This window comes from Anas platyrhynchos, chromosome Z (genome assembly GCF_047663525.1).
Source record: "Anas platyrhynchos isolate ZD024472 breed Pekin duck chromosome Z, IASCAAS_PekinDuck_T2T, whole genome shotgun sequence".
Classification (NCBI taxonomy): domain Eukaryota; kingdom Metazoa; phylum Chordata; class Aves; order Anseriformes; family Anatidae; genus Anas; species Anas platyrhynchos.
In genome coordinates, this window is record NC_092621.1 from 26490764 (window position 1) to 26508350 (window position 17587).

At 37.1% G+C, this 17587-nt stretch overlaps 1 protein-coding gene across 8 annotated transcripts in view; it reads left to right on the forward strand.

Moving 5' to 3' along the window:
• The window catches only part of ANKRD31 (ankyrin repeat domain 31), a 67834-nt gene that overhangs the window by 20481 nt on the left and 29766 nt on the right, over window positions 1–17587 (forward strand). For all 8 annotated transcript variants that reach the window (XM_072030737.1, XM_072030734.1, XM_072030736.1 and 5 more), the window contains 7 exons: window positions 738–908; window positions 3591–3733; window positions 7078–7222; window positions 9661–9722; window positions 11155–11614; window positions 12328–12564; window positions 17173–17304. In XM_072030737.1, the coding sequence (XP_071886838.1) occupies window positions 738–908; window positions 3591–3733; window positions 7078–7222; window positions 9661–9722; window positions 11155–11614; window positions 12328–12564; window positions 17173–17304 (1350 nt within the window). The remainder of the gene's footprint in view (window positions 1–737; window positions 909–3590; window positions 3734–7077; window positions 7223–9660; window positions 9723–11154; window positions 11615–12327; window positions 12565–17172; window positions 17305–17587) is intronic.

Sequence of the window (17587 nt, forward strand, 5' to 3'; positions counted from 1 at the left end):
TTGGAAATCATTTTGTCCAAACTGAAGAGCATAATGGGTGCATAATGCGAGACAGCATTTCCTTTGTAAAATAATAAACAAAAAAATAATGATGGTTTGTGCTTTTTACGTTTAGTATTCTGACTCCCAAGCAGAGATAATGGATAGCTAATGAGGGTTTTGGTCCAACTGTTTTCCTCACTGACAAATAGCTGAGCTGGTTGTGAAGTAATAGGGAAATACGAAAGAGCTAATTTCATTCCCTATCCTGGTGTAAATGCTCCTTGCTCGTAAAGGAGAGGTTTTAAAGCGTAAATGAGTACAAAATCTACTGATGAATATGGCCGTTAAGAAGAAAGAATTCACTGAGTTGCTTGATTAGCTATTGAAATCTGCTTATCATGTAATGGGTTGTAGCCTAGTATAGCAGTTTTATCAACTGGTGGGAAACAATGCATTTTGAAAAAATGTAATTGAAAAACAAAAGGCTAAACTTAGTACCTTTTTGCGAAGTTATTTTCCTGTGTGGTGAACTTAAGTTGGGAGATTTGTTATGGAATTCACTATGGCCTCTTTTATTGAGTGTGATTGTTATTTACTTGGTAATGTCTCTTTTGATATATTTATTTCTGCTAGATCAAATGAACATTTTCTCTCTCCAGAAGGCTTATCCACTAATTCTAATGCAATCTGAAGCCAAGGTAAGAGAGGAAATATATTTTTCTGTAAACAGATCTTTTAAATTATTTTTTTTTCAGGACTAGAATCCTATTTTGTAAATCCTTGTTGCCCCATATCACTTTCAAGAATAAATAGGAGGAATATTTTTGGTGAGACCTTACTTCATAGAGCTGTTGTTGAAGAAGATACAGACCTTGTACGTAACATAATAAAATCTGGTGCAAATGTAAATGCTCAGGATTATGCTGGTAAGTTACAATTATATTAGAGTACTATTTTCCAAATAAGTGTCTATCTATAACTAATATTATGAGTTTGTGCAGTGAAAGAAATTGTGGTTTTGTGACTGGTCAGTAGATTATTGAATTTTTATTAGTTTAGCTTGTTAACTCTTTTTGAGAAAGTTCATACATATAAAAGTATATTAGAAAATTTTGCTGAAAAAGTAAGCAATCAAAAACTTAGGCAAAGCTACAATTATGTTTACTTAACCTTAATTCAAAGATCTGTGTGTTCTCATCACAATACAGTCCCTTAAGTAAATAATCAACTTAATGTGCTTCACAGATTTTCTATTAATTCTTAGAGTGTGTCCATCTTGTACAGGGGCTAAGATTTCCAAATTGTGATGTGGGAACAAAAATACATTGTCCTGCAGTTAAAGACTGTTGCATAATTCAGGCATGTAACAGACCAAAAGTAAGCTAGACATTTTGTCTTCTGGAACATATTGCCAGATAAATTGAGTCAGGAGCAGATTTTGTATTTCCACAGCAGAGGACCCTGGCATTTGAACTCACAGAGTGACCTGTACATTAACTTCTGCTAGAGCTAGATGAGAAAGTATTTTGTTGGTGGGTTTCAAAGCCAGCAACTGACAACAGAGGAGCATTGATAGGATGTTGTCAACTGCAATCTGTGTGAGCAAGTGTACTAAAGTACAGTGGTTCCAGTTTTTGGTCTCATTGCTGCTTCCTTTTTCAGCCTCTGCACCTTTTGCCAGGCCACAGTTTCCTAATCCCCCAGACTCTGGCATCCGTCTTTTGATGTGAGAGGAGCACAACTGCACAAAATGTGCTTTGTCTGAACTCCTTGAAAAGATGGGAAGCTGACCTGGCCCTGCTCCTTTCTTTTACAGTGAGGGAGGTGTAAACAGAGAGGAATTGCCAGACCCGTGCCATTTTAAAATCCACTTTCATCTCACTCTGGAAAATCACTGTTCTAATGATTATATTCTGGCCCTGTGCCCTGTCTTTTCCTTTAAAACCCTCCACCAGTAATTATACATATCTTAACCTCATCTTTTTCATTCCTCCTCTACTTCATTACTCTGCTTCAGAACTTTACTGAATACCTGAGGTTGATTTTTTTTCACCTTTTATTTTCCAGACATCAGTATGAGGGATATGGAAAGCATGGGAGGGAGAGACACAGTCTGTGCTCTCAGTTTGAGCCTTGGTTCACAGTCCTCTTAGGGAGCAGAAGAGTATTTGCAATGAAGCTTGTGCTTCTCTATAGTCTGTGGAGAAACAAGTTGCTGAACTGTAATGATTGTCTATTAAACACATTCCAGGTGCAGTTTTTCAGGGGACTATTAGTATATCAGATAAAAGATACAGATGGGGAAATAGGTGCCTTCACTTAAGTGTCCTTCTTTTTCTTTTCCTTAACAGATTTCAAGCTTTATCTCCAGAGTTACCAGAGTTTCTTAATGAGCTATAGGTGCTCTATTATATTGTTAAAGAAAAATTCATCTTGAAGCACTGTCAGCATTAGGCGATGTAGAATTTAGCTGAGTTTTGAGCACTTGGGAACAAAGCCTAATAGCACAAAGTTTTTAGGCAACCCAGTGCAATATCCTGTGTACATAATAAAGCCAATTCTGTGCAAGTATACATAGTTCTGGGTTGGGTAGTGTAAAAGAGAGCCTCAAGAGTTTTACCTTTCCAATTAAATTAAGATAATTTCACTTAATGAGACCAGAACAGTCTTAATAAACAATTTAGTATGAAAATGAAGCTCAGACAACCTTCTAGTAATGGAAGATAGTTGAAGAGTAAGGCTGTCCATCAAAATGGTCTTCTGTAGGGAACGCTGGTTTGAGAGGTGGGAGACAGTAATTGGAAGATCCTCTGCTTTTTCTCTTTTCTCACTGTACAAAGAAAAATATAATAAATGTTTAAGGAGCTGACGTGAAGCTATGCTAATCCCAGTCCAAAGACTTGTGTTCTGCCTTTTGGTTTTCCTCAACACCTCCTTCATGGGGTATAATTGTTCCATGGACCATGAAGCTAATACCGTGGCTTACTCCATACAGCTAGGAATGGATGTGGAACTTCAGTAAGGATTTTGTAGTGCTTTCTTTAGAAACTTGAATTTGAACCATTCTTGGATAGTGTTAAAAAACATTTTTGGAGATGTTGCCTTACTATTTCAATTTGCAAATATATATTTCTAAGATGTGGCCTTATACATAACTCCAGGTTTTTATTTTGTCTCCTCTTTCTCACCAGCCCTCTTTATCATGGCCATAAAAATAAAAAGAAATCCTAGAAAATTAACTTGTTCTTAAAATAGCATATACATTGCCTTCATGGAGAAATAACTAAGGTGGAATAATTTTTCTTTCTTTTTTTTTTTCTCAAAAGAAGTTTCAAAAGAACTATCATATCTAAACCTAACATTGTTACAGCAGCATATGGTTCTTCAGTGAGTGCAGATTTCAACAAAAGACTGAGAGCTCACAACACTTTTGATATTTTAATAAATATTTCTTTATACAATTTACTGTAAAATGCATCAGTTTTCAACTTGTCAATATGTCCTTTTGGAATATTTATCACGTAGAAAATCTAACACTGACCTGTTTTTTTATAAATTACACAAATGCGAAACACAATTTTCAGTTGTCAGGATTTCTTTTTTCATAGGCTGGACTGCACTGCATGAAGCAAGTGTACAAGGCTGTTATAGGATAGCAAATGAGCTTTTGAAAGCAGGAGCTGATGTTAATGCTAGAGGAAGCAAACAAATAACACCGTTGCAAGATGCAGTTAAGGAAGGCCATTATGAGGTATATTCCGATTTTAATGTAAATTGTGGTTTGGGAATAGAAATTATTGTTGTTAATCCAGAAAGTTACGTAGTCTTACAACATGTGGGTTTGTCCTTTCAGATTATGTGTTAATTCAGGAGTGAATAAGTCTTTTCTGTCTAATTTCTGTTCAAACGGTTGCATTCACAAGATTTATTTTATTTATTTATTTATTTATTTATTTATTATTTTTTAGATTTTTTTGTTGTTGTTATTGTGTAACATTGTTTTACAAGATTTATCCAATAGCATAATGAGTTGTTTTTTATAACTGTTTGGAACAATGGCTGAAGTGCTGAGGAATAGGTTCCTGCTGTTTAATGCTACTTATACCTTATAATCACTTCGCAGAGTCATTTTATGACCTGAGCACTCTTTTGGAGTTTTAATGTGTTGGTTTTTTGTTTTTTGTTTTTTTTTCCATGTTTTAGTAAACGTGAATGTATGGTGTGCAGATGTGCAGATACAAGTATACACAGACATTTTTTGGGTAAAAATGCATACCATAGACAGTCATGAATACATGCCTGTGTATTTTAGATTTAATTAGATGTATATGTTAATTTAGATGTATTTTAAACAGAAAGGCAACTGAATATTCAGTGTGAATTAGCGTGTGAATTAGCGTGTGAATTAGTGTGTGAATTAGTGTGAATGATGATGGTAAATTGTATGGTTTCATGGTCTGTGTCTGAGTTCTAGATCCTCTTTCAGTCTGGTAGTGGTTGCCTCCACCTGCATGTGTCTGTTCTTAGGGTGGCCCAAGTTCCTGTTGTAGTTCTGCATGTTGCTTTTACCTGCTGCCTGCTTCTTCCTTTAGAAGTGCACATTTGCTGCCTAACATTTATTAATTTCCATGTTTTTTTTTAAAGAACTTTTATACGATATAATAAGATTTGTCCCTAAGCATTTACTCTCTTTCAGTTTCCCAATCAATGTAAGACTTAACCTGTTCCTCCCCAAGTACCTCTGGATGAAGAGAGGGCTTTTGGATAACATTTTTTTCTGAGACCAAGCCCCAGGCTTGGTTTCTACCTGCAGTCAAGAGATTGCAGACTCTTGGGGGTTCATGAAATATTTCTGAGATCATTGAAAGTACCTAAGCTACCGTGTCCATGGTCGGGCATGAAGGACTCTGCATCTCCACAGGTAATATTTAAGGATCAGCAACTTGAACAGTGTTGTAAAAACACTGGTCTCTGCTAGGTCACTTGGGACACTTCTGCACTGGACTTACATGGCAAGGTTTTGATAACAGGGGTGGCCTCTGTGAGCAGAGCCCAGCAGCTGCCCCGTGTCAGATCAGAGCCAGCTCCAGACAGCTCCAAAAGGGACTCGCTGCTGGCCAGAGCCAAGCCAGGAGCAATGCTGGCTGGGCCTCTGGGAGAGCAGATTAAAGAAAGGGGAAAAAAAAAATGCTGCACTTCAGCAGCTGGGAGAGAGGAGTGAGCAGCAGCCCTGCAGCCCCCAGGTGAGTGCAGCAGGAGGGCAGGAGGTGCTGCAGGCAGGCAGCAGCAGTTCCCCTGCGGGCTGTGCAGGGAGAGGCCCCTGGTGGAGCAGGCTGTCCCCCTGCAGCCCATGGGTCCCACATGGAGCAGATCTCCACGCTGCAGCCCGTGGGAGGGACCCCATGTTGGAGCAGGGGCAAAGGAAGGAGCGGTGGAGACGAAGCCTCAAGGGACTGACTGCAGCCCCCATTCCCCATTCCATTGTGTTACTTGGTGGGAGGAGGTAGAAGGCAGAAGGTAAATGGGGGTAGAAGGTAGATGGGGGGAAGGTGGTTGTATTTTGCTTTTATTTTCTTCACTGCTCTGGCCTGACAGTGATAGCTCATAAATTATATTATTCTCCCTATTCTGAGTCTGTTTTGCCTGTGACGAAAATTGGTGAGTGAGCTCCCTGTCCTTGTCTCTGTCCTTTAGCCTTTTCTATTTTATTCTCCTTTCTCTTTGAGGAGTGGGAGTGAGAGAGTGGTTGTGGTGGAGTTTGGCTGCCCAGCTGGGTAAAACCACCACAGCATCAACATCAATCAACACAAAGCTGAGTTACGAGTTATCTGAGCTGCCATATTCACAGGGAATGGTACAGCACAGCAGGGCTCAGTACAGTTACATCACTGTAGTGGTCCAGCAGGCTTAATTTTTGCTGCTTTGGTAATATGGCATTTGTACATGCTTCTTTAAAAGCTACTTTTTCTGCGTTGTGTTACTATTGTAGATTGGAAACACATAATTTGACTGCCTCGTTCCTTTCCCCACCTGCAATATTGCAAAATTAATTTCTCATTTCACAAAAATGGTAAGCATATGGAAGACTTCAAGACTTTCTCATAGTAAAATTAAGGAGGAGAGCATACACGTGTGATGTGCAGCTCAAAACCTTGTTAAGGAAGAAGTTCTCAACATTCCTGTATGAAAGAGTTCATAGATTTGGGACAACTTGTGAAGCCCAAGAGGGTTTTTGCTGTGAATTGAATACTTTTTTTTTCATTTGCTTTGTTGTTAGAAGAATGTATGAATTGAGCAAACTTTGCTAGCAATTCTGTCAGTAGCAATCTGCTTAGAAGGAATGAGGGACTTTAAATGCATGGGTGAGGGATAATAGATGATAATAGAGGTGGAACAGAGAGAAAGGCAAAGGTACAAGTAAAAACACACTAGTGCTGGAATAAGACTGCAGCATTAGCCACAGAAAAGAAATCATCAGATTGTAAATTTTCCATGTTTTAAAAAAGTGTTCTTTAAAGCTAGGTGGAACATTTTGCCGAAGTGATCGTTTCGTGAACAACAACACAATCAGGCTTTGCATTTTGTAAAGAAGCTGAAATGTCAGTAAGACCGTCTGAATGGGTTTCCTTTGACCTGATGTACTTTATACATCTGAAATAGCTGCCAATTCCCTCTGCAGGCACAAGAGTCTCAATAAAGTACACACTTATAGTACACCATATTTTCTTCCAAAGTAGATGTCTTAAGCAGGTAAACTGACTCATATCCTAAAATTGCTTGTTATTTTCCACCAGTTAAGGGCTTAGGGAGTGATGAATCCTACCTTGTGTTTTGGGAGGCCTTGGCTTAGTGGCATCAGGTTAATCGCTGGAAACAATTTTTAAGCATAAAAACAAGATTTTAGAATAATTATGCGTCTAGGAAAATACTTAAGATATATTAACTAGTAGAGGGAAGGACTATTTATTGTAAGCTTTAGATTTATTTTTAGTTGCTCATGTTCTCAAGTTCACCAGAGAGAAACATGTATAAGGAAGGAGTATGAAAAATATTGCCAGAAGAGAAACAATCTCAGAAAAAGCCTTGCTTTTCTAGGTGGCAGCATTATTGCTTTGGTATGGAGCTGATCCCTTATTAAAAAATGAGGGGGGGAGATGTGCATTAGAAGAAGCTTCTGACCGATCTATGAAGAGACTGCTTAAAAGCTATCTACTAAAATCGAGAGGAAATTCAGTATCAGGTGGGTATCCTAGTTTCATTTAGGATAGAGTTAATTTTCCTCCTAGTAGCTGGAATGGTGCTGTGGCATTTAGGATGAGAAGAGTGTTGGTAACATGCTGATGGTTTAATTGTTGCAGAGCAGTGCTTACACCAAGCCAAGGATGTTTCAGCTTCTCGCTCTGTCCTGCCAGAGGGCAGGCTGGGGGTGCAGCAGGAGCTGGGAGGGGACAGACCCAGGACAGCTGACCCCAACTGCCCAAAAGGGCATCCCGTACCGTATGGGGTCATGCTGAGCAATAGATAGGGGTGGCTAGCGGGGTGGGGGGCCGGACTGCTCAGGGTTAGGCTGGGCATCGGTCAGCATGTGGTGAGCAATTGCATTGTGCATCACTTGTTTCGTACACATTATTATTAGCAGTACTATTATCATTATTATTATTATTTTCCTTTACTTTCTATCCTAATAAACTGTCTTTACCTCTACCCATAGGCTGCCATTTTTTTCCGATTCTCTCCTCCACCCCATGGGGGGTGAGGGGAGGGTGAGCGAAAGGCTGTGTAGTGCTTATCTGCCCCCTCTGTTAAACCACAACAGTGGAGAGAATTGTGCTGACATATTATCGTTATTTAATGAAGGAACTCAGAACATCCATTTCACAATATTTCCCTAAATATAGCTAGTAATTCCACGGACTTGACTTTAGTTAAGGCTTGGCCTTAGCTGCTGATGTTAGGGCAGGGACTAGGGTTAAGTTACAATTTAGGGGTAATAGTGTAGCTGAACTACCATAAAGGCTGAGTTTGCAGGGTGTTGGTAGGAGAATGTTAAGACTAAGGCGAGAGTTGGATCCTGTACAGTCTTAGGAGGTAAGTTGAGAAGACAATTCAGAGGGGGCTGTTTGGTCAGGGGCAGATATAAAGTAGTGCCACAAGGTAAGCCTTGGTTAGAGGTGGAATTAGGACTGTTGGACCCTGATGAGTCTGTTTGGGATGTAGCAGATTTCAGTGTGGAAGGAACACCCAGAATAAACTTAGAGTCAGGGCTGTAAGAATCATAGAGTGGCTTGGGTTGGAAGGGATCTTAAAGAACAGCTACTTCTGACCCCCCTGCCATGGATCACTAAATCAGCTTGCTCCGGGCCTTGTCCAACCTGGTCTTGAACATCTCCAGGGATGAGGCATCCAGTGCTTCTCTGGGCAACCTGTGTCAGTGCCTCACCACCCTCTGAGTGAAGAATTCCCACCTAATCTCTAATCTAAATCTCTCCTCTTTTAATTTAGAACCATTCCCCCATGGTTTTAAAGGATTAAGGAGTGGGCAGAAATTACTGGCTTCAAATATGAGGGAAATAAAAATTAAAGCTGCTGGCAGGGATTGCTGTACTTAGGAGCTTAAGGCTGCTGTACTATGGTTTAAGGCTGCAGCCACCAAAAATCATCTTGATATTCTGATTCTTACAAAGATTGGTGGGATAGGACTATGTTCAAAATTAGGGTTTGGATTAGGATTTGGCCTAATCAGTGTTCAGTAGCTGGGCCATTAGGCTTGATTTAGGACTAAGACTGGCAGGAGCCACTGGACTAACAGTGATCCTAGGACTAGAGTTAACATCTGGTAAGGGAGATTCCCAGAACTGTTAGAAAAAGAGTTGCCATGCTGTGAAATGCCTGTTAAATTTGAGGCTGGTTCCATCATAGGTTGTTGGACAAGAGTTGGGGTACATGTTGTAGTGAAAGTAACAAAGGGTGATGAGCTAGATTTTTGTTCAATATGGCGTGGCCAGTCTAGTTTTAAGAATACATTGAGAAAAAAATGAATAAATTGACTTGGGTGGATTAAATAAGTATATTAATATCTAAGGCCAGAACTTGGTAGCTGCTGTACTCTTTTTTTGCCATTTTGTCAGCATAGAGAGTAGGTGGAATGCTGAAGCAATCCACCAGCAAGGCACTGAACTGGTGCTAGGAAATATCCCTCCTTATTTGTATACCAATGGCCTGGCTTTAGCTACTTCATTCCCTTCCCTGCCAAAGTATGGTATGCAGGGAAAGACATAAGTATCCCATTATCACTGGCTTCAGAAAAGTCTCTTGGGAACCAGAGGTGCCTATTTTAAGTTAGGGAAGCATAGTAGCTCCTCTAAGTTTCAAAAAGAGTTGCTCAAATCACTGATCTGAAAAATTTGGAAACATAATGTCAAACTCCAGTCCATCCTCTCCTGGTTTGTACGAAGTCCCTTCTGCAGTGAAGATTGGGCTCCGATATTTGGATATGTATTTGATGTATTGGTATGTTTTATATTCTATTAAAAACCCTGTGGCTTAGTAAGTTTCTGGACAGCTAAGTGTGGTATGTACTGTTGCACAAGATTTTGGACACAATACACAATATGTACAAAGCAAATAATTATGGTCCCTTTTCAGTAATCATTCCCTTCTGCCTTATTTTCTTTTCAGGTGGAGATGATGCAGAGAATACATTAAGTGCTCAAAGTGTAGATGATATAAATCTGCACCAGGTACATTTTTACAAAGATGTACAAAGAATTCTGATGTTAATTTGATGCTAGACTGTTACGGGATTGCTAGCTCTCTTCAGGAAAATGAAGCAGACAACTGTTTCTGAAATGTGTTTCAAAAACAGCACATAATGTACTAGATGCTTTGTATCCAGAAGGGACTGAGGCAGGGTGACATTCAACACTATGCCAAATCTTTGGCAAACAGTTGCTGATCCTTGATGTTACTTGGGATAAGCTGCAGCCTCATGAAGATGCAAAGACAGAGGCAATCAGCTGTCTCTCGTGAACGGTGGTTCTTACTGAGTTTTTGCAAGTGCTGTAGTGGTAATTTACAGCAACCGTGGTACATCGGTGCCTCTTAGTAGTTGTAGAAACCTGACTGAAACTGCAAAATATTGTCTGTCTGGTAGTACTTGGATAGCCGCTTCTTGAAGACATGCATTAAATTGTATTTATTTGTTTTTGATAGGAGAAAATTAGGCAGCTACTGCCTTGCTCAAGGTTGCAGATAACACAGTTCAACATACTAAACTTACTAAAGCATCAAAGTTTTTGCTTAAAATGAACAAAGAAATTTGTTAAAATTTACAAAAAAAAACGAAAACAAACAACAGTTCTTTGGGATAGTGAAGGCAGAAAACTGAATGGGAAAAAAAATAAAAAAATACACATTCAAAAATGCAAATATATCTGTTACTGATATAACAGGCTACAGACAAAACTAAAACTGCTCAGAAATAGTGTTACTCAGAGTTAATAAACATGAGAAATATTTGTCTTCTTTATACCAAGGATATTCTTCTTTATACAGGTATACCTGTATACCAAGGAACAATTAAATTACAGAAAACATGTTTCCCTGATGCTGGATGTAACAAAACAGGCATCACTGTTGTTGTTTCCTGTTATAATAGCTGCATTCCAGTTAATTCAGGAAAACTGAGCTTGCTAAATTGGTCAGGACTGCAACAGGAACATGAATTCAACAGTGATAACAATGAAAATTAATTTAAAAAAAGGAAAAAGGCAGAAATGGCAGAAGTTCAGCAATTCTGCCCTAATAGGGGAGGTGATCAGCAGTTTGTGTTTCTTTGCATCATTGGTTTCTGGATAAAAAGTGTCTGTACAGCATTCGGAGACTACTGATTTAAGAGAACCTGATTCTCAGTCAATATTTGCTTTGACTTCCTCTCACAATGTATCTGCTGTAAAGTCATAACAGGAAATCCAAGAATTAGGAGAGTGATCAATGTGTCAAGCAGAGTAACAGTAATAGTTTGACTGATGGGAATCTAAATACTGATATGAGAGTACCTTCAGATCAAATCATTTCTTTGCAAAACTTGACAAATAAAGTTAAATTTAATGTTGATGGAAATGAAATGAATAGGATCTGATTTTAAAACTTTCTTTGCCTTTGTTTGTACAGATTTCCTTACAGACAGATGAGTCTGTACTAGCAGGTGCGAAGCTTACCGGTACAGGGAGTGCAGACATATTGCAACAGACTACTGTAAATGAGGTGCAAAACATTCATATTGATATATTGGATGATGGAACCAGCTGCACTGAACAGACACCTCAAACAAATACAGAAGCAATCTTAGCACGTGAGCTTTCAGCAGCTACTAGTGGAGAAAGTGTTTCTAGAAGTCTTTCTAATTCTACTGGTGGTGCACTAAGTACCATTGAAGAAAAAGCTCCACAACCAGAGAAAGGATGGAGAATCCTGCTTAATGCAGAAGAAGGTGCTGGAGGCTGTCCAACTGAAGCAACTGAAAATGCTAATAGTATAGAGATCCATTTTACAGCTTTACAACTTCATGAAAATGAAGCACATCAAATTAAACATAAGAGTCAGGAGCTTCAGGAGGCCAACTCAAAATCAGGTTTGCATTTCAGTATTAAGACAGACAAGAAAGCTCCTTATTCATTTCAGACTGTGTAAAATGCACAGAAAGAAACCTCCCAGAAAATGCCTACAATGTTTTTATTTGTAAATAATTATTTTATCTGTTTGTTATAAGCATTCTGTGTATTTTACTTAAAAAAAAAAACACCAACAAAACACACACAAAAATAAAAAAAAAAATCACAGCTGTGGATTTCCAGAGCATGTTTATCGTCATGAATAAATGGCAAAAACATAGAATATGTTTTGGTACAGCCCACCATGCCAGATTAACTATTTGGTCATTTTTGCCTTTTTTTTTTTTTTTTTTTTTGGGGGGTGGGGGGGAGGCTATTTTATATACATGTCTCCATTGTATTTATCAAAATGTGACCAGAATGTTTGTTACATTAATCATTAATTAGAGTGAATTTCTTAAGCACCTTATTTTTTTAATACTTATAAATCAATAAAGGCCCTTTTTTCACAAAAGAGTCTTTGACTCTTTTGGATTCAATCTCAGTACATTAACATACAGTGAATAGTGAACAAACTATTTATTATGTTAAAGTATTTTCAGAAATTGAGTGAGTACTGCAGTGGTATTTTAACCTAGACTAGGTGGTCATTTTAACATAAATTTTAACATCATTTAACACATTACAGTGTATTAAGGCATAGTTATTCCAAGTTCTTTTGTTAAAATGACAGGTGAAGGAGGGTTTGCTGGAATAGAAGACATTGAAGAAAATGAAGAAGGAAGTAGAAAAAGCAATGTGTTCTCACAGTTAACTGAAGCAGAAGAAATCCAAACTAAAAAAATGAGATTAGACCTACAGGAGACAAGCCAAAAGACAGACTTGTGTTCTAGTAGCAGTAAATACAAGCTTTCATCTAATCAATCACAATTCAATCAAGCATCAGAACAGCTAACGTCTAAGAAATCAGGTGAAAGGTTAATTATATTTTATTGAAACAGTGTTGCTGTTTTCTTTCCCAGACATACAGGAGGACGGCTTCTTGTAATACCAGAGCGAAAGCATGGAAAAATATGAATAGAATACTAAACAGTATTCTTAAATAGTCTTGTGAGTTACAAATACTTGAAATATTGCCAGAAATCGGTTTTACAGAATGGGTATTCTTACTCTGTTTTATGTACATTGCATTCATCAGTCTCTTCAGCGTGGTAATTGAGGAGATGCAGAATCATACCTGGGAGCTTTAAATAACACTAAATTGATACCCAGGTAACTAAGTTACTTAAATGAGAGTTTGATACTAAATTGGTCTTCAGTGAGGTATTTAATATATCAGGTAAAATTGCCTCTCAGTGTACCTGACACACACATATTCACTTATATTTTTATATACTATATATATTAGGCACAAATTAGCATACACTCAGGCTGAACCTACTTCAGTAGGAGGCTCTAGTGCCCTGCAACAAGCTCTTCTGTCTGCTCATATATTTTTTTGTTTAAAAGTTTCATCACATGTGTTAAGACTTGCATTTATTTTGAAGTCTTGCCTTCACAATAAAGCCCTGATCCAACAGATTATTCATCATAACCCCCAAGTATTTTTCAGTTACATCTTTTTGATGTAAAAAAAAAAAACAAACCACGTTTTTTTTTCTGGAACCACCATAGTACTCAAGACTTATAAAACCAAAACCCATCGTTCAGATGGGATGCCTCCTCTTTTAAAACCTTTGAATGTAATGTATCTGGACTGCTGATTCAGAAATGTTTATCTTCATTACATTTTGGCATTCTTCTTAATTTGTGTTGAAATGAGAAGTACAATGTCATTAAAAGACAAGAATTCCTTGTGTAGCTTTGCCTAGATGCAGAATGGAGTATTTGTCTTCATTGTTATCTCAGAGAATTCTGAAATTTCTGTCTGGTAATTACAAGTTTGAGGAAGTTGTTTTTGCTTTAATATATCTGTAAATACTGCCTTTTTAGGATTTTTGCTGGCTGTGACTATTTCCTTGTATTCCTTTGTTTTTTCATATCATTCTTCTACAACTTACTTGTACTTTCTATTATACACATTTATATACACACTGTATACATTTTTTCATTTTTCATTTAATATTCCACTCTCTCCCAGGCCTCTAACCTGGCCTTCCTAAGCCAGACTTGACATGGCTTCTGTGAAAATCAGTTGTGTCCTGCAAAATATTATTTTTGTTTCTACCTTTGCTGGCAACAATTGACTTCCTTTTGGTGACTTTGATCTTGATGCTTACTAGTTTTTTATGTTGGATTAAGGAATCACCAACTAATCTTGGCAATGTCCTGTAACAGTCATGATGCCATGACAAAATTAACAAGTAAACTACACAAGGTTCTTGCTGATCTTTTCTCTTTTATGGTCACAGTCTTCTTGTTCTCTTCCATCTTCAGTTGTACAGAATTCTGTTTCCTTATTCTGTCTCAGGTGGTTTCTGTTTTTCAATCCATCCCAGGTTTCTGTTGTCTTGAACTTCTGGACTGCAAGCTCTTGTATTCCTTTGGAAATGAAAGGGTGGGTGGAAAGGAGTCAATGCTTCTTTCTACTTAATGTTCTGCAATATTTGGCAGTGTCAATACTTAGCTTTCCTATCTCCAAATTGGTTCCTCCTGTTGTAGGAAACACTTTTTGCATCATTCTGGAAAGAAAACATGGCATAATTGATACATGGCACCATCTGCTTCTAATTATTGCAAGAATAAACACTTCTGACTATCATTCCTTTCCCTCTGAATGTCCTTCTCTGCAGCTTCTATGCTTCTGCTCAGTATTTATAGTGAGGTGTGTACACCTTGATACATTTTGGATTTTATTTTACTTTACATGTTTTATCTCCTTTACACATAATTCAGAATTTTAATAAACTTTATCCCAAACACGGGTCTTAAATTTTGGTCTCCTGTGGAATATCATTTCACAGATCACTTTTTTTTTTTTTTACTTTTTTTTTTTAAGTTTGTTTTCAAGAGAGATTCTACAGGTAGTATATATTGTTTTTTTTTTGTTTTTTTTTTTTTTGTTTTTTTCTGCTAAAATTTAATTATTTCCTTCATTGCAGAAGAATGTTGCTGTTTGACAGGTCATGGGAGAAAATGTAGCCCTTTTTATAACTGAATGCATTAATCACTTTGGAGACTGGGAAAATGGCATTCAGATGCAGCAGAAAAAGTGGAAGATAGGATAATGTTTCCTGGCTTGCAGCATTTTCACAGGTTTTTGTTGTTTCATGCCTTTTCTTCATTAACTGGCTTTTGTATCTTAGCTGCTTGTTCTGTGTCCCGGTGACCTTCCTTATGCGATTTTATTTTCGAATAAATAATTCCTATTCCTAAATGGACACATACACAGTACCACTTTTCTCTACATTCAGTCACCTGTTAGGGTCTCAACATTCATACTCTGCTTACAGAGAATTGATTTGTGGGAAAAATTACTCAGACCAGTGGTGAAGTATACTAATATCTGAAGAAGCTGTTGAAGTATTGCTGCTTAATCAAATCTAACTTGGCTACTGTAACCTCTCCACCTTGTCTTTGTTCTGGCAGTTACTATTTGCCAAGATCCTGATCCTTCCTGCTTATGATACACCTGGCAATGTACTTCATGGAAAACTTTATGATTCACATACCAATGTCGCATTATGCTTTTGCAAATGTTTCCTAACAAGCATGAAGAATACTGTTGTGCATCACAACTTAACTGGAAAACTTTGCAATTATTTCTGTTCACTTGCAGCCAATATTGCTAAGGGTCATTAGCTTAATGTGCTGTTGTGCACCCTTTTTTTTTTTTTTTTCTCCTTCATCTCCATAAAGAGTCCCTAGGACATTTTCCCATGAATCAAAGGAAAAAAAAAAAAGTAAGGACCAGAAATTGGATGATTGCTTTGGGAGTTCAGACCCAGAAGCTTTTAGACAAAATACAGTACATTATCTTACAGAAGAGTAGGTCTCAGGCTGGAGTATTTCAATAATGTGCTCCCTTCTGCATGCTCTAGAATCATAGTTTTCATTTGAAAAAGAAAGTCTTCAGCTATTTTGTTTGCCAATTCAATGTGGGCCAAGCACATTCATTACAAAGCTGGCTGCCCAAATGCCTTTTGACAGGTTATAAATGGCCTATGTTGAGCTCTGTGCTGCCACGGTCTCACTGCAGCAGGATCTGAATGAGCTAAAGTTAATACGGATATATCCTCACCACATGTTTATCTTTAATATATTTGCAATATATCTTTCTTATGTTTCCAAACAGTCCTAGATGACAAGTTCGGTAGTTTACAGTAAAGAAAACCTTGGAAAGACAGATTTTCTATGAGGCAGAAGGAACCTAAGCTGTCAAATCACAAAAGATGTTTGATAGCAATGGTTACTGGTAACTGAAAATATCTGAGAAGACAACTTATCTGATGAGAAAAGGAAAATGGGGATGCAAGGACTAATTGTTCATATAAATATCCATAAAAAAATGGATAAGATCTGCAAAATCCTTACTTGAAGCCTGTTTTCCTTTTTTAGATGTGTTTCAGATTTTTAAGAAATTGGGGAAAGGACCAAATGAATTATTATAATTATAAATATATATATTTTTTGAAACTCTGATAGCACAGTATTAAAACAGTAAGAACAGGATTTTTTTTTTTTTTAAAAAAAGCTAATGTGTGGTAGAGCTTTTGAAGATTTATACATGCTTTGAATATTGATACATGTCTTTTGGAGGCCTTACTCTATATGTAGAATTAATACTTTTTTAATCTGCTTTTTTTCTTCGTATCGCCTCCAATTTTATGCCTGTTACCTGAAGCCTGAGAATTAGCACCTATTTAAAGCAGACGTATTTTTTTTTGTGAACCAATAAGAAAAGGATTAAATCAAGTTTATTTACACTCATGAGTCCAGTGCTGCACCGGTTTAATTAAAAGGCAGTTCAGCTGTGTTAGTTGACATTAATCAAAGATATATAATTTGTCTATGGGACTTTGTCACATCACAGCTGTAGAAATATCTTCTGTAGAAATGTATGGCTTCCATAATAAAGAATCCAGAATGGAGAAGTGGTAATGGTCAACACTCCACTTTTATGTACTTTCTTAAATACTTTAATTTGCAAATTTAATATATCTGGCAGGTATGCCTGGTAACTTACAAGAAATTTGTGGAGAAATGTGACAAGCTTCCTACCATGATATATTATAAAACTTTTCGACCTTGTTATCTTTTCAGTTCATCCCTGAACTGTTGTACCCTTCTTAAGTCATCTAGATGTGAACTGTATATGTTTTGGCATAGAATGTGTTTGTTTTCCACACTATTATGCAGTACTTTTCTAAACTTTTGATATAGTCAGTTAATAGTACTGAATAATTAAGGTTACAGTATTGCACAAATTTACATTAATCCAAATGAGTTAGGAAATTTAATCCCTCTTATAATTAAACGTTTTTTATTGTTCATGTTGAGCATCTAATATGTGTTCAGAATCTCCCCTATCTAACAGAAGGGAAGATGTAATTTTACATGTTACCTGTAAATACAACAGGTGAATCAAAGAAGAGAAAGAAAAATGAAAAAGGAGAAACTAAGCTGCATATTGCTGCTAGGAGAGGAAATTTGTCTTTGGTGAAAACTCTGATATCATCTGGAATTCTTGTCAATGAACAGGACAATGCAGGTTTGAATATGGCTCTCATGAACTTGTTTTAAATATAATTTTATGTAATGTGTATATTTGGTTTTATGTAATTCATATAATTTTAATATAATTATGTATTTTTGATTTATTTTTGAGATTCTTTAAACTGTTCAATCACAATCCTGTAGAAAATAGCTTCTCTTCATTAGTGTTACATACTTATTAAATAAACACAGTTTGTATTTTTTTGTTCAAATGTTTTTATAACAATTACAAATAAGACATATTAATTCTTGGAAATATAGTGTTCAGCAGAGCAAAG